Source organism: Mauremys mutica, chromosome 22 (genome assembly GCF_020497125.1).
Source record: "Mauremys mutica isolate MM-2020 ecotype Southern chromosome 22, ASM2049712v1, whole genome shotgun sequence".
Taxonomy (NCBI): domain Eukaryota; kingdom Metazoa; phylum Chordata; order Testudines; family Geoemydidae; genus Mauremys; species Mauremys mutica.
In genome coordinates, this window is record NC_059093.1 from 10038142 (window position 1) to 10061251 (window position 23110).

General features: G+C 44.6%; 1 protein-coding gene across 1 annotated transcript in view; it reads right to left on the bottom strand.

Moving 5' to 3' along the window:
• The window catches only part of LOC123354612 (multiple epidermal growth factor-like domains protein 6), a 39536-nt gene that overhangs the window by 11744 nt on the left and 4682 nt on the right, over positions 1-23110 (bottom strand). The window contains exons 4-20 of the mRNA XM_044996729.1: positions 20200-20394; positions 19357-19461; positions 13607-13799; positions 12471-12607; positions 11043-11267; positions 10443-10584; positions 9944-10067; positions 8110-8301; positions 6562-6699; positions 5061-5243; positions 4759-4953; positions 3334-3482; positions 1705-1873; positions 1160-1294; positions 918-1070; positions 626-827; positions 346-486 (exon numbers count right to left, since the gene is read on the bottom strand). Of these exons, the coding sequence (XP_044852664.1) occupies positions 346-486; positions 626-827; positions 918-1070; positions 1160-1294; positions 1705-1873; positions 3334-3482; positions 4759-4953; positions 5061-5243; positions 6562-6699; positions 8110-8301; positions 9944-10067; positions 10443-10584; positions 11043-11267; positions 12471-12607; positions 13607-13614 (2293 nt within the window). The 5' untranslated portion in view covers positions 13615-13799; positions 19357-19461; positions 20200-20394. The remainder of the gene's footprint in view (positions 1-345; positions 487-625; positions 828-917; positions 1071-1159; positions 1295-1704; positions 1874-3333; positions 3483-4758; positions 4954-5060; positions 5244-6561; positions 6700-8109; positions 8302-9943; positions 10068-10442; positions 10585-11042; positions 11268-12470; positions 12608-13606; positions 13800-19356; positions 19462-20199; positions 20395-23110) is intronic.

A 23110-nucleotide genomic window follows, 5' to 3' on the forward strand; every position in this document is an offset into this window, starting at 1 on the left:
TGGGGATGTATTTTCATGTCTTTCAGCCCAGCTTGCAGGACATGGGATTGCCCCACTCCAATCAGAATAGGTGGAAACCCTGCTTTGACTTGCAGGGTTATTTATAACCATGCTGTAAGGGTTAATGCTTGTCACACTGCTAACTCCTTGGCAGCACGGATCTACAGGACTTTAAATAGTGTTCCACACACTTATGCCAGCAAGTAATTTGTTCTGGTAGGCATATTGCACCATAATAGGGTAACAGGAGAATAACACTGGAGCCGTGGAGTACAAACTGGATTTCTAGTTCCCTCCCAGTTAGATGGTAGCTCAAGCAAAGCAGCCCTCTCCTCAAACCCTGACCTGTTGCATTGCTGTATTCCCCATCTGGGCAGGGGGAGGGTGCTGCTGAGCCTGCAAGGCAGAAGTGTCCTTCAGGACAGAGATCCCCCATCACAGCATCCACTGGCCTTGGGGTCCATGCCCCTCCTGTGCAGTAATAGCCTGAAAGCAGAGACCACAGGGAATCACTCAGCCTGTCTTGCTGCAGAAGTGGGAGGGCACTCAGCAGAATATAAGAACCATTATAGTGATGGTGTGAGTGAATTGGCTGGTAGTTGGAAAAGCTGTTGACATGTCTCACCTGGTGCACAAAGCCCTGTAGGGGAAATCTGGCCTGCCACATTGCAGAAGAACCCAGGGGGACAGGGGAGACACCAGCTGGCATCCTGGGCTCCCCTTCTCTCGTTCCAGGTACCAGCAGGGCATGGCATCTCACTTGGGTGTTTTGTGCCAGCAGGGCAGTAATAGCCTGCTAGGCAAAGATCACCAAAAGGAAGTCCAACCTGGATCAAGGAAAACAAGGTGGATATTGTGCCTGATGCACTTCACAGTGTGTTAGAGGGTCAGGCTTCACCAGCCTATCCAATACTCACGGGTGAGGTGCTGTTGGACCCTTGGGCACAATAATATCCTGGCTGGCACAGTCCCTCAGGCATGGCCAGACCAGCTGTGCTGCAGTACATGCCTGCCATGCAGGGTTTGCAGGATCCTGTCCCCATGGCACCGAGTATGTCGGTGTAAGTGCCCTGTACAGAGAAAGCTATTGAAGCCATCGGAGGGCAAGAAATCTCCAAGGGAGAACTTCTAGATGGAAGGAAACACTCTTGGCTCTTACCACAGGACATGGGAGAGGCAGTATACTCCGAGCTGGGCAGTAATACCCTTTGGGACAAGTCACAGGTTCAGCCAGGCCAGTCTGATTGCAAAACGTCCCCTCTGGGCACTCTCTACACAGAGACTGACCAAGGACCTAGAGGGAGAACGTAGCAGGAACTGAGTGTCTGAGCCCCCCTTGTTCAGAATGAAAGTTGTGAGCAATGTGGAGGGTGGCACAGGTGTCACAGGCCCACGTGCTGTTGTGGATAACACCATGTGTCTGGATAGCAACAAAAGGCGTACGGTTTACAAAGCAATCTAAAGACGTCAGAGCAGATCCCTGTCCTGGACTGCAGGACATACTGTCCCTCTTCCACCCCACTCCAGACAGGGTCAGAATTTAGTCTGTTGCAGCTGGGTGAGCGTCAAGCTTGAGAGAAAACCTGAAGCCAACAGAGTTTCACTAGTCTGGTGCTAACATCTCACACGTATCTGTCCCCCGATTCAGATTCTGAAGGCTTCTATGGACCCAGAATAGCCAGCAGCTTAGTTCATTGCACTTACAGGCTGGAAACTCCCAAGAGGGCAGGGTTCTGGGCTGAAAGCTCCAGCCAGTGAATAATGCCCCTCCATGGCCACATGCTGAAGGGCAGTCTTGGCAGCTCCAGTACAGAAGTAGCCAGGTTTGCAGGGTCCAGTGGGAGCTTGGCTGTTTGTCCCATCACAGTACAGCCTGGGTTTGGGAAAACACACATCATAAGTAGAAACATTTCCTTTTGCCACAGGAAAGCATTGTCTTAAAACAGTAAATGCCCCACTAACTGGTTGGAATCACATAGGATTCACAGATCCCCTATGTTCTTGGATCTTGTAGGGATAATGCAGGAAAGGCCATCCTTCATCCGGAATTTAATTATTTTGATCAAGACAGTAAAGTCTTATATTTCACAGTTTGATACTGAGAAGAATAAAGCTTCCTTCCCCTTAGTAACTGTTAGGGAAACGTGAACCAAAACTTTTCAGTAGAGATCAGATAAGCTCACAAAAGTTCAGATGCTTCCCCCCACCGCCCCAACCCTCAAACTCCTAGCTCCACAAGCCTGGGTTGGAAAAGCACACAAGGGAGATATTCTCATGAGATTCCTGGTAGATTCCTGGATGGAACACAAATACATCAGATACCTCTTTGTTATATTGGCCTGTATCTTACTGGCTGGAAACTGGGTGCACAGGAATGTAGTAATGGAAAATACCAGGGTGGAGGGAAGGTTTGGATTCACTCTGAGCTTTGGTGAGGGAGAGCTAATATTTTATTCAGACTTGTTGTCCCTTTCATAATAAATTATAAAGGAAATTGCACGGGCCACCAAACACCAGATTTTACTGACAGCATTTACTAGAATACAGAGATGCACCAATCCAAAGGTCAGATGCATCCGCCTTAAGTTTACATTCCTCACCACTGGCTGCTCTGTGTCACAGCCTGAAGAGTCTCTGACTATTTTATGTATGCTTACCCACTAATATCTGACAGCAGCTGTGTGTGTCCTAGAGGATGAAACCCTTATAGTTATTATTAGAGACATACACTGTCCTTCATAATCATCCATGCAGCTTAACAGACTCTTAGACTCCAAGGCCAGAAGGGGGCCGTTGCAATCATTGAATCTGCCCTCCTAGATAACACAGGCCAGAGAACTTGCTAAAATAATTCCTAGAGCAGAGCTTTGAGAAAAATGTTCCATTTTGATTTAAAAATGGAGAATCTACCACAACCCTGGGTAAATGGTTCCAATGGCTAATTCCTCTCACTGATAAAGGTGTGTGCTTTTTTCAGTCTGAATTTGTCTAGCTTCAGCTTCCAGCCATTGGAAACCATGGCTGTCAATGGGAATGCCACACATTGAACAAGGAGGTGAATACCCCCACCCCATCTAAACAACACAGGGTATCCCCCTGACAAGGACTAGCATGAATTTGGTGGACGATCTCTAGGTCATGGCACCCTGCACTTAGGATTCAGCAAGCCTAACTTTAAGCATGTGACGAGTCAATGGGATCAGTCTCCTGCTGAAAGTTCCTCACTGCAGGTCCCCCTGACAATCACATGGCCTGGTTTATAGCAATGGGAGAGCAACCACACTTCAGCCTTATAAAACTGAGCAATGTTCTTCTGCAGAATGGGAAACTTACCCAGGTGGGCAGTCCAAACACTGCTTCAGGCTCCTCAACCCACTCACATTACTGTAAGTCCCTGGAGGACAGGGTGTAGGTAACAGGGAGCCAGGTGGGCAGTACGCTCCAGCAGGGCAGATATCACCTGTCACCCCATCTGTGGGCAACTGGAATTGGAAAACAGATCCTTTAACAATTAATAGAGAAAGAAGTAACTGTATCAAATGAGATGAGTATGTTAAAGAGATGCACGGTTTTAGTCCCGAGTCTATACAGAACCTTACATCAATGGAAGTGTTTTCCTTTTTTTTTAAATTCCCACATTATTTTTTGTTTGCATGTAAACACTCCCTTACCATGTTTGCGACCTAAATATTGCAGCACTGTGCTAGTGCATGAGAGCTAGAAAGAGAAACTGACTATAAAGAAAGGTGATAATGATAAGTATCTCTCTGATGTCCAAGCTGAGAGCAATGCAGGAAATGGACAGAGACCATTACTGGTGAAAAGGAAAGTAGATCTGACAATCTTGTCACTTTCAATGACTGATAGACCCAGATTGGCACATGGGAGTCCAAAGCTCTGAACACTGGAGAAGTTCAGACCTAGGTATAAATCTGAGGCCTAATTTTGCCACTTGGGCTTCTCCACTAAATCAGAACCCAGAATTCAAACTTCTCAAAGTCTGTGGCTGTTTGGATCCTTGTTCTAATCTGGATCCTACCTCTCCAGCTCAAGACCATATCTAGTTTTAATAATAGATAGTGTTCATTAATAACAGAGAGAAGAAAATTCACTGTATTCAAGGATTTTTTTTTAATTGAATAGTTTTGCATGGGATGGTAACTTGAATGAAACTATGCCAATTTACACCTGCTGACGATATAGCCAGCCCCTGTTATTTAGCCTGTCCTTTCAGTTACAAGTGCTGAGACTGGGATAACAAGATCGTAGGACTTGATCTTGTGTCCGTCTAAGTCGCAGGCAAATTTCCCATTGACATCACTGGCAACAGAGACAGCCATGGGCACACAGCGGGGAGAATGCTCAGAACAAAGGACTGCAGAGCTAAGGCTCCTGGGGTACGTCTCCACTGCATCTGGGAGCAAGCCTCCAAGGCCAGGTAGACAGACTCGCTTTAACAGGGCTTGTGCTAGTGTGCTAAAAATAGCTGTGTCAACGTTGCAGCACTGCCAACATGGGTTCACCTGAGCTTGGACCTGGGGGTAGGACAGGCTTCAGCTTGGGTATCTGGGCCCAGCCCTGACCAGTGCCACAACAGCCACACATCCCCCTAGTACAAGTCAGTTTATGCGGGCTGGGAAGCTTGCTTCCAGCTGCAGTGTAGGCTTACCCCCGGAGTCCTTCCCTCCTGGGCCGATGAAGGAGAAGATGGCACAGGAGCCCGGCTTTGAGCGAAGAAGAACTTAACACACAACTTACTGGTGTCACTGCTCTGCCCCGGCAGTGGAACCCAGCCTCGCAGAGGCCACTGGGGCCTGTCTGTCCTTGGCCAGCACAGTAGAACCCACCTCCGCACGGGCTGCAGTCCAGCAGCGCAGCCAGCTCCTTTCTGCTACCGTATGTGCCCTCCGGGCAGGGCTCAGGATGGGAGCTACCTCTGGCACAGTAAGAACCCTGCAAAACAAAGCCAGGTTCTCACAAGGCTGAAAGCTCTTACAATAAACCCGGACTTGGCCCATCTGCTTCCCCTTTTATTACAAAACCACTGCAGAATAACTTACAGCTGGGCAAGTTTTGGGCTGTGTCATGGCAGGAGAGTCACAATAGTACCCTGCAGGACACGGTTTGCAAGTATTTCCTCCGTCCACAGCAGAACTATCCCAGTAGAAGCCAGGCAGACAGGGAAAAGAGAAGGGGAATCCAGTCCCTGGGGGGCACGTGTATCCTGGGGGGCAGTCTCCAGTCTGGGAAACAAAAGACAAAAGGGATTGTCAGTCCTGGGGTTGTCCTTGTTGTTTCGAGGTGGGATGGGTGAATCAGTTCAGCTACAATAAGGAGTGGCTTGAGCTTTGACCAGAATTGGAAACTTTTATTATTATTGGAGCTGGGCAGAAAAGGCAAAAGAAAAAGAAAATCCTATAACATTTTTTAAATTCAATTTTGCCCTGTTTGTTTGTTTGTTTTTGGGGGGGATCAGTCAAATTTTTGATGAAAAAAGTCAATATAAACTCAAATTTTGAAAAACGTCCACCAGCTCGCTTTGTTTATTTATTCTTGTTCATTTTGTTGAGTGCTGACAATGTGCTCGGTGCTGTACAAAGCCCAGTTAGAAAAGACAGTCAATATCTCACAATATAAGCTGTTAAAGGAAGACACGTGGGAGCTGAAAGAGAGCAGAAAGAGGTGTAGGAGATCAGTGATGGAGGGGATGGGAGAAAAAAGGGGTGTGGTTGAGGTACAAAGAGAGGATGGCTTGATGGCTGGAAAGAGGGAGGTTGTTGCATGAGCAAAGGGCAAGGTGAATGAAGGTGCAAAGACAAGAGTGGATGCAATAGACAAGAGAACCTAGCTGCAGAATATCAGCCTCATTTTGTCTCCTGATCTCAGGTTAAAGGACCCTCTGGCTCACTCCTGCTACAGTGTGGAATGACTGGGCCCTTGGGATGTCTACAGAGTTCTGAGGGCTGAGACTCTTCCCTCAGAGAACATCTACACTGTAGCTGGGAGCATGCTTCTCAGGCAGGTAGACAGACATGCTAGCGCCCCGGGAGGTAGTATGGGCAGAGGCTTAGGTTAGCTGCCTGAGTATGAATCCAGGGACCTGGGTGGGTTTGTACTCAGGCGACTAGCCCAAGCTACTGCCCATGCTATTGCAGGCTACCCAGTGATTTTTAATGAGCTAGCTCAAGCAGGTGGGAAGCATGCTCCTAGCTACAATATAGACTTACCCCTGCCGAGCAGGGAAGGGTAACACGGCAATGACAAACTTCTCTCTCACAGATGAAAGTTTGGCTCCCCCCATGCTGCTGAACCTCTAATCTAATTATTTTTACCATAGATTTCTTCTTTACATCTCATATTGATGTGGGAGTCCCAGGTCTTTGGAGACGGGACTACCAAAATGACAGCTCCCAAAACCTGGGCGTATCTTTCATGGGCCATATTTCATCAGAGCATCATAAGGCAGGAGCACTGGATAGACAAGCAACATGCTAACTATTACTGAGAAGGCTCCATCACCAGAGTCACTGTAGGAAGGCTCTTAGGTCTGAGAGCACTCACTGGATGGGGAATTCCTCGGGGCTCTCTCCATTCCCTGTAGCAGTACTTCCCTGCAGGACATAGCAAGCATTCATCCACTCTGCCCAGACCCTTCTGCTCGCTGTAGGTTCCATTAGGGCAAGGTCTAGCATGAGAGTCCTGGAAATGAAACACAGACTGCTCTTCAACATAGTGTTATCACTATTGCATCCCACAATGCAAAACCTCCTACTGCAGAACACACAAAAGAATCCCACTTAGGTCTGGGAACAAACATATGGGAAAGGATATTGGGAGCCAGATGTGGAGGCAGCGAAGATGATATTGAGGAAGCAGAGGGAGGTGTCAACATTTAGCAGCCATAGATCTACACTCAACTTTGTGACGATCTGTCAAGGTGCCTCCATTTATCATGAGTGCAGCTACACACTGTACCCAACTACAGGTTTAGATGCTTCACCAAGGGGATTGGTGCTCACATGCACAATCCAGTGGTTCAGGAAGGCATTTTCCTGCCAGTCCCCTCAGTTCCTAACAGACACTGTTAAGGTCCTTGGGAATCCTTTTGCCTTCTTCTGGAGCTGGGATTCTCCAATCTTTCCATTCTGCAGATTGTTTCGTAACAGAGGTGTATGCTTGGTCTACGTGTTTCAAGAGCACTAATTCCATTTCTGGCTAACAGAAGGTACGATGAAAAGCAACTGCATAGACCTTGCTCTAGATTCTAGAATTCTTATCTAGACTCATGCTTCTTGTAGCAGGAACCATCTTTTTGTTCTGTTTCTATAGCACCTAACACAGTGGGGCCTTGGTCAATGCCTAAGGATCTTATGCCTAAACACAATATGAATCAGGAAAGAAAGAAAGAAAGAAAGAAAGAAAGAAAGAAAGAAAGAAAGAAAGAAAGAAAGAAAAGTGGGTCTAGGTTAGTGAATCCTATTATTCCAGGTATTAAATCTCTTTATTATTATTATTAAATTAAAATTATCTAGTGGCAGCAGCACCCACAATGTGATGGGTTCTCTAGAGACATTTAAAAAAGAATAGTCCCTACCCTGAGTAGCTTCCAGGTAGATGGACAAGTAGACAGAGAAAGTTAAAAGGAAGGGAAACAACATATTTTTATTTTATAAAACATACATCTTAAATCAGTTCTCTGTAGGCAGCATGGTAGAAATGACTTAAATGTGGAGGGGGTACGAATAACAGTAAGGAGGAAATGTGTATTAATTACATGTAGATAATATAAAAACCTTAATACAAACTGAATGCAATTTCCAACAAGAAAAACCAAACTACTAAAAACATCCTTAAAAATACAGCTGGGAAGGTAAGAAAGAAGTCAGAGAGAAAAGTAAAGAGGCCCAACATTATGGCACAACTTTATACACGTGGCAAACACCAAGCTCTCTGAACACCAGGAAATCATGGAAACCAGAGTAAAAAGATCAAACAGCCTAGAGCTGGTAAGGACTCCATCAGCAAGACTGACTCTACTCTAGCTTCTCAAAAGCAAAGCCCAGAAGATGAGAGAATGGTGAATAACAATAACCAAACAGATCCCCTTACAATGTCACCCCGGGGACAGTAGTATCCTCTTGGGCAGGCATTTCCGTTGGCATCTGGAGCGACTGCCTGTCCTTCGGGGCACAGCAGGCCTGCAGGGCAAACCATAGCAAGTAGCATGGCCTCCCTGCTGGTGATTTCATCAGCACAGTAATGTCCAACGAGACAGGACAAGCAGGAGGCAGAGCCTGGGTCCTACAGGATAGAGGACACATGATACAATTTACATTTTCACAGCACAAAGGGACCCCAAAGCATTTTGAAAGCTATGTCCAGGCACAAAATACTTTGCATAGGAATGCAGCTAACTCAGGGGTGGAGGATTGCACATCGGTAAACAAATTGCCCCAAAACCACTGTAGCTGGGTGGAATCACTCAAGCCTCAGGACACTATGACAAAACCCTATTCTTACAGAAAGTATCATGGCATCTTTAATACTCGCAAAGAAAATAGAGGAACCCCGGTTTTAAGGTCTCACAAAACATACCTCTATAGACAAAAAACATGTAATTCAGTTTATTAACCATGGAAGCATGAAAGACTGAGTATCTCAACTGGGAAGCTCCCCCTGCCATTGTCCATGGCTTATCTGTGGATAAAGGACTTTGTTCCCCAGCCCTGTCAATCCAACAGCTTTCATCAGTACAATAGGAAAAGAGAGGAACACAGAAATCCCCTGTTCCCCCCAGCCTCTCCATGTCACACTGGATTGGAAGGCACAACGGAGAGGTAATCTGGGTCTATCTGTCATACATAAGTCCCCATTCATCATTTATCTCCCCTCTGATCTTAATGAATAGTTCCAGCAATGATTACCAAATCTCTGCAGCAATAGAAAGTTGGCCCGGGTAGAGATAGTAGGGCAATTTGATAGCGATGACATGTCGGTTTCCCATCAATATGGAAATTTAGTAATTATCACTAGAATTATTCATTACAGCTTAGTGACAGACAAATAAGGAATAGACCAAGCTTTGTTCGTCAGAACAGCTATCTCACCCATTGTCCCCTTCTGTGGATCTGACCCATTGTTTTACTTTCCACAGTCAAATGAACATTTGATTCCTTTGCAATCCCCCAGGAGCTGGGGCTGAACAGAGGAGCCTGCTCCCGTCATTCCTCTGCAGTAATTAGCTGACATTGAAGGGGAAAAAACCCATCCAAATTACAAACATCTATAAAACTGTGAGCAGCCAGCTGGGGGAAAACAAATAAAACCAGAACCTATTAACACAATGGCTATTTCCATGGCAATTGGATTGTGGTTACAGCTGTTCCTTTAACTTGCATTCATAATCATGGAAATTAGGGTTAGGACTGATCTGCGCAGAGACTCAGAACCCTGAACCTGCAGGATCATTTCCTATATTATACTCTCCAGGCCTTTCTTTGAGCCAGTTTTTAAAAGGACAACAACAGTGACAATGCTTCTCCATTGCTTTCCATAAGAGACAACTCCACAGTCAAATAGACTCTACTGTGGGTCTTGTCTGTATTTAACTTAACATTTCCCATCATTTCATTCCTACCAATGCAGCTCCACTATTGATAGACAGGCCACAGGCATTTCTACCAACATATCATCTACACCAGCTCTCAGCATGCTTAGATGACAGAACAGTAATAATGCTAGTGCCTTGTCTGCACTACAGTTCCCACTCTTGCTACTTCCACTGTCAATGCCAGGGTGAGAAAGTTAAGAACAAGCTCATTGCAGACCCTGCCTTGGAACCCAAGGGGAAGGGACCATTTTGGTCCATGGTTTGAGCTTCCTTCCCTGCCACCCTTCAATTCTTGTGCTGCACAGCAATTAGCATGAAACAATTTCCACTTACTGAAAAGCTGCCAGCACCACATGCTTGGGGAGCCACAGTGCCAAGGTCAGGGCAGTAGTATCCTCCAGGGCAGGGGACGCAGTCTTCAGCCACCTTTGCTCCTTGCTCCTTGCGATAAGTTCCTCTGAATAAGGATAGAGGGGAGGAGGCAGAGTCACCCATGGCAGCAAATTTGGTGCAGGCTGGGTGTTGCTCTTTCCTTGGATATAATACAGGGGAGACACCACGGGAGGAAACTGAGACAGAGTAAACTCACTGTACCCAGAGCTGGTAGGAAATATCCCACCTGTGATGGAACTCACACAAGCCTTGACCTCCGGAAACATGCAAGTTAAGATGGAGCACTCCACTTGCACACACTTATGATGTACACACATATTCCATACACTGGGATAGGGACGAGTTCTGAGGTCCCACCTCAGTAACACTTTAGGCCCTGCTCAAATGGGTCAGTGCATTGGTCTCAAGGTCCCTTTTTCACAACACACAATCTACTTACACTGGGCATAGAGTTGGCTTGGAGGTCCCATCTGTGCAGTAGGATCCCACAGGGCAGGCAGTGCAGTCTTCCACTCGGCCATTTCCCAGCCTGGTACTGTAGGTTCCCGCAGGACAGGGGAACTGGGTGCTTGTCCGTGTACCTTTCCCAAAGATGAGGAGGTGATGGAGATTCTAACACTAATCCTTCTCTCTAAGTGAGATAGCATGGAAAGGTGCTTCCCCACCTACATCTAACCAACACTTTGGTGAACATCAGCAGGTGTAATCACTGCCATGGCAGATATTGCAGAAACTTTGCAGTTTTGAATCTGGAATCACAAGTATTTGTACCAGAAGCTTGATTCTAAATGTTATGCTGATGCAATCAAGGGATGGAAAATACCTTGTGACCTACGTGCCAGTCCAAATAGCTTGAGTTTCAAATATCAAATACTCAGAGAGCACAGTTTGCTATCAACCCGCAGGCTGAAATATATTGGTGCAAAACACTGGCTGAGTAAACAATGAACAAATGTGTGAAAACCATGCTCTGTGTGCTGATAGTTACTAAACACAAAAATGAGCGAAATTCCCCATACTCTGCTTAGTATCTACTTACCATCTGGGCAGTAATATCCAGGGCTGCATCTCCCTGAAGGCGCATGAGCTCCTGTCACACAAAACCAGCCTGCAGGACAGGGCAAACACTCCTCCTCTGATGCCAGGCTTGTCCTATTGCTCCAGGTGCCTGGGGCACACTTGTATTGAGCTGGATATTTTGTGCCTGGGGGGCAGTAGTGACCAACTGGACATGGGACAGGGGGCTTCTGCTTCCCCCCTGTTCCTGCAAACACAAGGATGGCGATTAGGAAAGGCAGTGTGACATAGTGGATAAAGTGCTGGACTGGGACTCAAGAGACCTTGGTTTTCTTTCTGGCTCTGCCATTGGCCTGCCGAGTGACCTTGAGCAAGTCACTCCATCTTTACATGCCTCAATTGCCCCTCTGTAAAATGGGGATAATGTTATTGACCTCCTTTGTAAAGTGCTTTGCAATCTATGGATGAAAAGTGCTATGTAAGAGCTAGGAATTATAATTATTATATTGATCAGAGAGTGAGTCACTTTGCAGGCAACACTCTGAAGAGTCTTCCAGGGACTGATTCCAAGGAGAGTGGTCAAAGTGACGAGATTTGGGAACCTATGCCTGGCTGCTTGTGGGTCAGTTTATTCATGCTAGAGCAGCACCTGTTGGTTTAAATCAAGGAAAGCCTTAAATTCAAATTAAGATCTAACTCGACACAGACACCAACTTAGTTACACTCGATGAAATCTTCCCAAGGCACTGAGCAGTCTGCGCTGGGAATAACCCCATGGAAGGTACTCACTGCTACTGGCCATAGTGCAGGGGTACTGGGACTAGACTGGAACCTACCAGTGTGCTCCATGCCATTGGGCATGTAGGAACGTAGCTCTCCTCATTTGCCCAAGTCTCTGGGCTATCTCAGAAGGGGTAAAGAGAAGTACTCATGTCCCTTTGCCCATGCCACTAGGCTACCCTCAGAGGGCATGTCTACATTGCTATGTAAACCCAAGTCTGTGGGAGCCTGGATTTTGGACTCAGTGTTTCAAAGCCTGCACTTGAGGGTCCACACTGCATTGTAACCTACGTTTACAATTGCTGGACCTGGGTCTCACAGCCATGCTAACATGTCCATTCTGCACTATACAGACCTTCTGATTCAGGTGTGTGGCTTGAGCTACATCCACACTGCAGAATGACAGGGTTGGACCAAAGTCACAGCAGTGCTTGGGCTCTGACCCACCCCCTCTAGCAGGGTCCTTCGACCTGGGGTCTGAGTACTTGCTGACTTGAATCAGTCTGATCTGTGTGTGGACAGAAGCGGGGCCTGGGTTCAAACTTGAGCCAGAGCCTGGGCTTAGTGTGCTGGGTAGATAGACTTACAGGGCCTGGAAAATACCTCCCTCCAATGACCCATAGCACTGGGTCATTCCCATAGAAGCACAAGGGTCCAAGGAGTAACACACCTCTCGTACAGACGAATCTGGCAGGACATGTTTCACACTGAGACTTATCAAAAAGATGGAGATGGTTGCTGAATGTGCCTGGAGGGCAGGCGTTGCTGGGAGCATGAGGGCTGGAAGACCCCACCGGACACACATAACTAGAAAAACACAAGCAAGCTGGCTGGGTCCAGGGTTTAGATATGATAGAGCCCCTCCTGCCCCTCCCCAAACATTGGGACCACTTGTCACATGGAGGGGGCTGTGGATGAATTCTGCGGCTAAGCAGAAGTTGGGTCACTTGATGCAGCAGATGAGTTGGGTTGCTTGATAAGGGCTTGCAGCCTCTGCTGAGGTGGCAGATAGGTTGAACGACTGGTTTGGAGACAGGAAACTTGCCTAGGGAGTTGCAGGAAAGCCATAATGGTGGGAGCAGGGTCAGGACAATTCTCTGTCATGTGGGAGGAGAGTTGGGCAGCATCTGTGAATAGCCAGAAGTGGAACTATAGGGGGGGGTGGTATGTGGGGGGGTGGGGGGAAGGAGAAGACCATCTTTTTATTCTGTTTGTACAGCTCCTAGCACAATGGAGTCCTGGTCCATAACTGGAGCTCCTAGGTAATACAAAAAAATTAATACAATTTGCAATGTAAGGGCTTATCATTCTTTCTCATCCCAAAACAAGGAGCTTTTATTATGCCCCTATATTTCCTTTACAACTTGACAATGCCTCTATCTTCACATTTCTTTTGTGCAGCCAATATTTGTTTGTTCTACATTTTCAATAAATAAAGTTCAATTTTTTAACTAGGTCTAGATGTTAGGAATTGGGATGCTTTGCATTATGAGGATGCTCACTGAAACCTCATGATTTTGTATTATTATTATTTGTACTATGGTAGCACTGACCTAGGAGCCCTGGTCACAGAGCGAGACATCATTGGCTAGGTGCTGTACAAATGCAGAAGAAAAGATGGTCTCGTCCTTAAAGACCTTATGGTCCTATTAAAGCTCTGATTTCCTGTTAGGCTGATATCACCTGACTGACAGGTGGAAAGGTGACAACTCACTTCCCCCACACCCTCACGCATTAACAAAACAAAAGAGGTAGAACCAAAGATCACAGTCACAGAAAACAGTGCATTGAATAACTGTTACTTACCCAGCCATGCACTCCGAGTCTGGCTGGGGCAAGCCAGCCTGGGTACAAACTCTACCTGCTGGGCAGGCTCTACAGTCTGTGGCATCATCCTGCCCCTGGAGAGGATTATATGTACCCGCCTGGCATGGGCGTGGGTAACTGGCACCAGCAGGGCAAAAATACCCAGTGGGGCACTTGAGACACTGTCTGATTCCTAGGGAGAGAGAGAACACTGAAGGCCTCTAGAGAGCATGAAATTGCAAAAAGGGTTTTAGCATACAAAATGTGGCTCCCTTTCTTTTACCATGATGAGTCCTACTGCAAGGAAATATGATGATGTACTCCTAGACAGGGTGCTAAAACCACTGAAGCACCAGAGGGTGGCGCTGTTGGACTAGCTGAATGTTTCCTTAGTTGAGTCACTTTTGGATGCAATAAAACCATGTGGATTGTGTTCTGAGCTGATAATATGAGGAATAGATACATTAAAAACAAACAAACACATCAGCCTGCAAATACACATTGATGCAGGTTAGCCAGGGTCCCCTTATTTATGTATTTAATACCCCAATATCTGGACTCTGGTCTTGAGAGAGCCTGGTCTGTATAACAGTTGAGCTGTTTTCATGTTTGTATTCTGAATACGGCATGATGAATGGGTTTCATAGACTGGAGACATACTCAGCCCAAACACATAGATACCTGCTTGAATGACAAACATGGCAAACGTGAGTCTCTGAAATCCTGTGTGTTAAACAAAGGGACTTAAGGGGACGCTGTTGAGATAAAAGAAAAACACATAATAAAAAAATCATTCCTTTCCAGTGTTACTGCTCCTGTCCCAGGTTTATGGAGTGCATGCTTCTCCAAGGATCCCAAAGTGCTTTACATACTAAACGAAATACAAATTTAGTAGCCTCTTCTGGTTTGGAACACAGAAGCTTCTTAAACAGCACACAGCATGTATACCAATTTAGAAAAGGAAGGGGAGAATACCTTATCTCACTGAAATGACAGAGGGAATTTTAGGCAGGAAAAATGAAATTCCTGAACTAGGATTTGTCTAGGATACCAGGATTAACATGAGAATTTAGAAAGACTAAACCCAGAAATTTCTACAGGAAAATTTTACCCAAAAAGTTTTTCTAAATCAAACATTTTTCAGTTTTAGTTTTTCATTGAAAAAACAAAAACTGTTGACCAGCTTTAGTGAATAAATGACCATGAATTGCCAGGACCTAAGCTTTAAACTCTGCAACAGCAGTTTTAACATTTTGTAATCATGACCAATGCCATGTGAGTGGGGACAGGGAATAAAGATCAATCTCTTACCTGAACTACAGGGTGTCACCCCTTTGGTACTGGAGTGTTCCACACTGATTTAGAGGAAAGTGTCTCACCTTCTGACTCCTCCATACTGCTACTTCTGTTATTTAAGCATCTCCCATTCAAACACCAACCGAGCCACCTCTGCTTAGCAGAGTTGACAAGATCATCACAGAAGGTAGTACAGCTGCAGGCTAACAGTTCAGATTATTAAACTGAAAGAGTTTTTAAAATCTAATTTACTTTGCACCATCTATGATGTTTGTTTAGATGCCGCTGGCCTTGTCTGTCTATTGAATTTTGTTGTCTGGCTGAGATTTGAGACTTCTTCCTAGCTGCGCTGTGAAAATTCACTTCTGATTTTAATTTCAGAAGAGGGAGGGAAACAACGATTTCCTAGTCTTAGCTGGTGAGCAAAGAATCATTTAATGGTCAGGATGCTTTAGCAGCCGAATTGTCCACTAACAAGAAATGATCAGATAGAAGAAAATATGTCTTAGTTTTAGGAATGTGTTAACTTGTTAATACATGTGCATCTGAGAGGCAGTGGTGCCTAGTCATCATAGCAGGGGATTGGGAATCAGGACTCCTGTGTTCTGTTTCCAGTTATGACTTCATTAGTGTGCGACCTTGAACAAATCATTTAGGGCCTAATCTGAAGTCAACGGAAACACTCTCACTAACTTCAGTGGACTTTGGTTCATTCTCTTAATCTTTCTGTGACTCACTTTCCCTATTTGAAAAAGAGTGTTAATCTAATTGTCAGGGGCCTTGTAGGGCACTGTAACAGTTTGTGAAGTGCTTTGTCAGATCAAGGCAGTATAAACACATAAGGTATCATGATTGCAGCAGAATGTTGGTAATCCACACCCATTATAATTTACAATGAAATGCAACAGACCTTACCTGTGCCTTGGCAAAGATTTAGTAGCAGAGGAGACTTTAGTGAAGCTGCCTATTAGTTAAGCATGATTATTTGCACCCAGATATATTACATTCCACTCACTAATACACAATGAAAAATAAATAATTAAAAACAAATGACAATTATCGAAATAAGTGAACCAAGTATAGTTTGATGCATCATTCTGGGATTTTTCTCTTTTTTTAATTGAGTTTGCCCAATTACTTTCTAATTTGCAAAATTCAGTCATTCTCAACAGGTTTCCTGACTTCACAATGTTCTACTGTAGGGAAAACAAAACAACAACAATGCAGAAGGCAAATAGAAAAAATAAGCCACAATCTTGTAGCAGTTGATTTCAAAAGTCTGGTTATTTGGGATTTTCCATATTTTCCTTTTACATACACAAAAACCATGCAAAAAAGACTTATTAATTATAATTATTTGTACTGCAGTTGTGCCTAGGAGCCCCAGCCATGAACCAGGACCTCATTGTTCTAGGTGCTGTACAAACACAGAACAAAAAGAGGGTCCCCGCCCAAAGAGCTTACTGCTTAAGTACATTACTGTCCTGCTGTTCTTCTCATTAAAGGTTTGAAAATGAGGTTGGGTTAGAGCATGGCCTTGAGGAGATTGTTAACTAACATGATGTTAAGCACAACATTGCAGTCACACAGCAGGCAGTGTCAGCTCTTGATTCACCCTATAGTTCACCGGCTGACATGAAGTTAGACACAACAGTGCCTGTCTGAAGTGACTGCTATGCCTTCTGAATCTGCCATTGGCCTGCTGGGTGACAGTGAGCAAGTTCATTGCTCTGTGCCTCAGTTTTCCCCCATCTGCAAAATGGGGATCATAACATTTATCCTCCTTTGCATGGCGCTTTGATATCTACAGATGAAACAGATTAATGCTATATGAGAATTGGGTGTGATGCTGATTATGTAACAGGATTCCTCAAGGTAACAAGATCTGGTTTTCTCTCAGAGACAAGTCTATTAGAGGCATCATTCTGCAAGCTGCTAAGGATTCCTGTCTTTTCTGGATGTTGAGGGCACTTAGCACCTTTCAAGATACATTCCAAAAATAAAATAAAACCAACCCAGGGGCCAGAGCTTACAAATCCTTACTCATGCGAGCAGCCCAATTGGTGTCATATACTGAAGGGCTAGTCATTGCTCTATAGTCACAACACAGAACTTTGAACAGCTCAGCTTTGACACAGTCCAGGTTTTCTCAAGATATGTCTCAGGAATCCTGGGATTTAAATGCTTTACAGAGATTCAGACTAATCTGCATCAATGTTCTCACAGGGTGATAGGCAGTGAGACTAGTGGCGAGTTTCCAGAGCGGGCCCTGATTTTGCGCACTTGATGCATATTCATGAAGGTGCCCTCTGTTTCAGAGGAGGCCTGCTCATGCAGTCTGTTCCATTAAAAACAGGTTTGTTTCACTTACAGGTGTCATCCATTAGGACAAAAGTCAAGACAGAGGCCAGTGGCCAAACCATTGATCTCCTGCCCTAAATGGATGTCACATGTAAGTAAAATAAACCTGTTTTTAAATGGAATGGACTGTGTGAGCTACCTTATCTTTTCAAGAGCATGCCTGCAGGGATATGCATGCTGTGCTGCATGCAATGGCACCGGCTATTCAGATACCCACAGCAGACAGTAGCAGACCTCTCCCTCACATATTAGGAACAGGAAACACTTATCAGGGACTTGTGTGCTAGGTGCATAGGCACTGCCATGCTAATTTAGACCAAACAAAGCATACAGCATCTAATCATTGTGCAATGCTCTACAAAGGTGGACATTTCTTCCTGGCCCCTGCAATGATCAGCTAGTGCGAAGTCATCCCTGTGCAGAGGGCCAGGCTTAATTCCTATTTTGAGGGGGACATACCTTTGTGCTGTCTCTCTGCATCAGAGTGAATTGCACCCACAATGCCCTGAAACATAAGCTTTGACCTCTATCTGATCATATATATAAAAATGTTTTTATTAATCATAAAGTAATTCAGTCTTTTTTTAAACCGTGGACACGTTATTTGAACCTCCTTTTCCCCACGCCACAACACCTCTTCTACATTCCCCTGGAATTGGCCATGAAACTAGTTTCCTTTTTGTCCCTTTCCAGGTGGACAGTCATGGCAGCTCTGCGTCCAATTCTCTCACCAAGCAGCTTAAGCTAGTGATAAGCTGGGTAGCTGTGAATCTATGGCAGGAAGGCACCTGGGTGCTGGAATGACTGCAAATGTGTGGGTACCAAGCAACCAAAATGAGCCAAATTTGAATGGTGTTGTGATCCTGTTCACCAGGCTGCAACACCAGTCACTCAGATTTGGCTTAGCCACCCCTCTGTCTTGCCAGCAGGATGATGCTCTGCTGTTAGGCCATCCAGTTCTGGTCAGGGGGGCTGGGCCCCTGTTCCCTTTCCTACTTGCTGTTCCCTCACTGAATTCAGGTTTTCAAAAGTGGGGTCACGATCACCCTGTTTAAAAAGTGAGAGCTAATGGCTCTTTGGTCCCCCAGCACCTATGGGAAGGCAGGCAGGATGGGTCTGGGGAAGGAACTAGACAGAAACTCTGCAGTAAAGCAGCTTGAAAGAGAGAAGTTTTAGGAATCCCCTGTTCAGTGTTGGAAGAAAGTAACTCCTCCTGTGATTCTTTTGTCGTGTCTCTGGCACAATTTTTGGGAAGGTCTGAGGTGCTGAGCATCTAAAAATCATGTCCCCAAAGTCTTTCAGATGTGTGTTCCACTGATAAAGTTATCAGAAAGTGGCATAAATGCCTGTTTCAGTAACCTGAATGTTGGCCAGTCAGTTTGTGTGGGTAGCTTCACTGCTTTGTACACATAGTGCTGTGAATATGACCCATGTTGATAGCAACTGACAATCATCAACATCATCCGGTGTCTATTGGGAGGCTGGTCCCTAGAGGAAATGATTGGCAGGAGTTCAGTGTGTTGGAGAAGCTTGTGCAGGACCCTTGCAAAATGTGTTTGCATCCCCCTCTAGTGGCTGATCTGCTATCAGAGCACAACCTACTACTGAAGGCAGCTAATGGAATTACTCCTTTAGTTCAAATGGCAGAGTTCTGTGCTGCAGATCTGAAGGCTCTATGTTCAAATATTACTGACTTCCTATTACTCTGCCACTGTCCACATCTTACATATCAAGAGGTTCAGCATAAGGCTTTGATCTCTGGGACTGTTAATATTCTTCCTTTCACCAGCCAAAAACTATTTGAAATCTCCTCTTCTATTGCATTTTAAATAACTTCCATTACACATAATAACCCAATTTAATCTTATTTTAAGGTTCTAATAATTCCTAAAAGAGTCACTGCACATCTGGAGGTGAGTAGGAGATTTCCTAGGTGTTCTCCTCTCTGTACTCTACAATACCATCTCAGCCAGAGGGTAGTAAATAAGCACTATAACTGTCATACCCTGTATAAGCAACTAATTAGCAGGGTGATTTAGATCCAGAATTATTTTCCCCCATTGTGCAAAATGGAGATGAAATAAAACACAGACCTGGCAAGCATGAGGAGCCATCGCTGGGTTTGCAGAACTGCTCTCGGGGCTCAAAGCTCCCTGCTGGGCATGGAGGGGCTGTAAATCCATCAGAGCAAAGGTGACCTGAGAGAAGAGGGAGTCAGAACAACATACATGGCTGGGAAACTGCATTCCGTGCAGCTCAGTCTCCTGAGAGGCCACTTCAGAGAGGAGATAGTTCACTGCTAGGCTGTTCCACATGGAGCATCAAATGGAGGCCATACTGAGTCAGATGCATGAGTAAGTATGGGCAAATCTCAGGGAGTTGCAAGTCCCACTGTGCCGTGCTCTGGGAGCTCTGCTTTAGAGTGTGTATGGGCTGCAGGGGTGAGGAGAAGGCAGCAGAGCGCTTATAGGTTTCGTACTAGTGGCCTACTGATCTGCCCTGCCCCTACCCAACAGTTGAGTCTCAAAGCGCTGGCATTAGGACATCCTGAAGAGGACACTGTGATGTAAATATCATAATATCACAATGCAGGTTGAGTTTGCGGATTGATGGCTGATGCCTAGCCCCAGTGTGTTGGGGTTTGACAAAGCCTACATCACACTGCAAAGCTCAATGTGTGAAACAAGCTTGGCAGGTGATTCACTCCTCAAGCACACCTTTTACTCTTCCGTTTGCAGAGTGATACATGCAAGGAGTGGGGGTGAGTGTTTAACTGTATGGAGCACTGCTTGGAAAAAGGAATCAAAGGTCTTCCGGGATCTGAATCAAAGCCCATTGAAGTCAATGGGGGTCATTCCACTGGGTTTTGGCTCACACTCTCTAAATGTCTGTTAGATGAGTGGATGTATGCAAGCACTAAAACACGTACAGCTCACCTGATGGGCATGGATGGCATTGCAGGCCTTCTGGTGATTCAACGGGTTCACGGTCCTGTTGAATCTGACCCACAGTATCCAAACAGCAGGAGCTTTCATTGCACCTTTGGCAGTCACTCTGCCCAGGGGCATCAGTGCAGGAACCAGGTGGGCAAGGGAGAGGCTGGATGGTACCAATGTGAGGACAATAATGGCCTAAAATAAAACTAAACAGTGAGTGATGAGGCAACATGATAGAGCAGCACACAATCTCTCAGGGCCCGTGCATGCCTCATGCACTCAAAAAGAGCAGCTGAGGTGAGAATGGCCCCTGGTAATGGAGCAAGCTGGTATATTATTGATAGGAACAGTGAAGACCCTGTACAGGATGGCTGGCTTAGTAAGTGCACTGTCCTCCTTGAAGCTCTGACTTACACATTAAAAGAGTTTCAGAACTATTGGCTATGAAATGCCAGTGTCACTTCAAGAAAGGGAAAGGAAAATATTGCAGTACTCGGAGCTCCAATAAAACCCCATACAGAGTGTGAATGAAAGCCAGGTGATACTGGAGGTCAAAACCGGACTCACATTACCTAGCTCCAACACCCTCTCCCTCTGACTCCAGCTCTCTTACTCAACAGATATATATCAGCTGCTAAATTGTTTTAAGTCAGAGGTGAGGAGCATCTTGGGGTAGTACTAGAAACTGCCCCAGAAAAGTCATCAAATGAGCTGTAAAGCACTTTGATTTTCAAAGGCAGGTATATCCAACAGACCTAGACAAGCAATTATACAGCATTTATAGTGAAAAAGACCAAAACTGAAGAACGGGCAAGAAATCCAGAGAGAGGGCTTCTATCAAAGCTCCAAACATTGTAATATTTGAAAAAAACAAAGAAGAAAAAGGGAAAAAAAAGAGAATCCTGCTTTTTTATTAAAATTTGGAAAGCTGAGAACACCCAAATTTTAAAATCTGAATAATGGCAACCACCTCTATAGCTGGCTGAAAAAACAAGAAGAGGGAGGGATGTGAAATGTTGGTTGGAATGTTTTTTCAGTTGTTTTGAAATTTCAGTGAAAATTTTCATAGAGATTTTGAAACTCAAAAACATTTCAGCCAGCTCTAGTCTGTATAAGCCCAGAGAGCTGCAATTTACGTGACTGACTGTTCTTTTATCCAAGAGCATACTCATTTCTGAAGTGCCAAATAATGCTGCCATGAAGAATATCAACAACTTCTTTCTGCAGTATAAACAGAGACACACAGTCACAGCAAATGGCACAGTCCCACAAAGTTACCCAATCCATCGTCTTCATGGAATCCAAGTACCAGAGCTAGCTAAAATCTGTCAAATTTTGACAAAATTTCAAAATTATTAAAAAAAAGAGAAAAAGTCAGGAAAAAATTCCAGTGAAACGCTCACCAAAAAATGTTTCTTGTTTTTGAACCAACCATAGAGCTGGTAAAAAGTGTTTGAACTTTGAAATTCCAACAAAATTTCATTTAATGAAATTTCAAATAAAAAATGAAGATTTTTTTGTTAAAAATTTAATTCTTTCTCCTTTTTTACAATTACGTCTTTTCCTAGTTCATTAATGAAGGCGTTACATGAGATCAGACTTAAACCAGTGAGTCCTGTTACTTCATCAGACCACTCGATGCATCACCAGATATCTCTATCCTTTATTTATGGACCTTCTGCCCGTTTTCATTTAGCAACAAAGTGCGCACATCCAAGCCAGTTTGAATTAATTTTTCCAAGTAAGATTTTGTGGGACTTGGTATCAAATGCTTTACTAAACTCCAGATGGTTATTTGAAGAATGAAAAAAATAAAAGGATTTAATTGTGGCATAAAAGTGCCATTGCTATGCTGAAATATATCCCAATCTATCTGCATAGCAATGGCTTTTTATTCTCTCACGCATGATATTCAGTATACAGATTACATACAATTAAAGTCAGTCAAACAGTGGAAAAGAACATCATGAATTCTAGGGTTTCAATCTCCTTTGACCATATCCAAACTCTTTAATATCCTTGAGCTTCAAAAAATGGTCTGTTTGATTCAATCAGACATATATCTGACATAGAACACATGCATTCTACCCTTTAGAATACCAGGAAGACTAATATTAAAATCCAACATGGATACTTTCTAAATATTTCACCTGTCACCTACCTACAGTCTCTCTTTTATTATGTGCATGTACAGCACCTAGCATAATGAGGGCCCAATCCTGGATGGAGCCTTTGGTTGCTACCTCAATATGAATAATAAGAAAAGTAATAGTCTCATCACTGTAATATCTAAGATCTGGCCATAGCCTGCCATTTGTTCAGTTGGTTAAATATTTGCAAGTACTCAGCAGTTTTGCAAATAGCAGGGCTGGTTTGCAAATCCTTCACAAAGTCTAAAGAATCCAACATTTCCTGGATTTTTGTTTGCAGCAAACATTACATGCCCAACCCTCTATACAACATAGTAAATGATATGTAACATTACACACATACCCTAAGCCATTCTCCCCTCCCAGGTCTCCTAGGCGAGTGCTATTTTTCGTATATCCTTAGTCCCAGTAGCTGGAAGTTTGGTAACCTCAGCATGCGTTACTCAATTTCCACAGTAGTGAATTACAGACAGCATTTGAATATGAACCTCTGGGGCCTTGATGCTATCCCAATCTCTCTAGCCACTCCATTTCTCCTTTTATCAGACAACAAGCAAGGCAACCAGAATACAAGAACACTTCATTATTTAATAAGAGGGATTCTAATTACTGACATGAGAATCAAGTTACTGGGTTCAGTGACTCTGCAGGAGACACCTGCAGCTGCTCATTAAATACTTCAGCTTCAGATGCAGCGATGTTGCTTAGAGGAAAGGAAAGCCTCGCATGACTGAAAATATGAACTGTGGCCCCAGTAATGG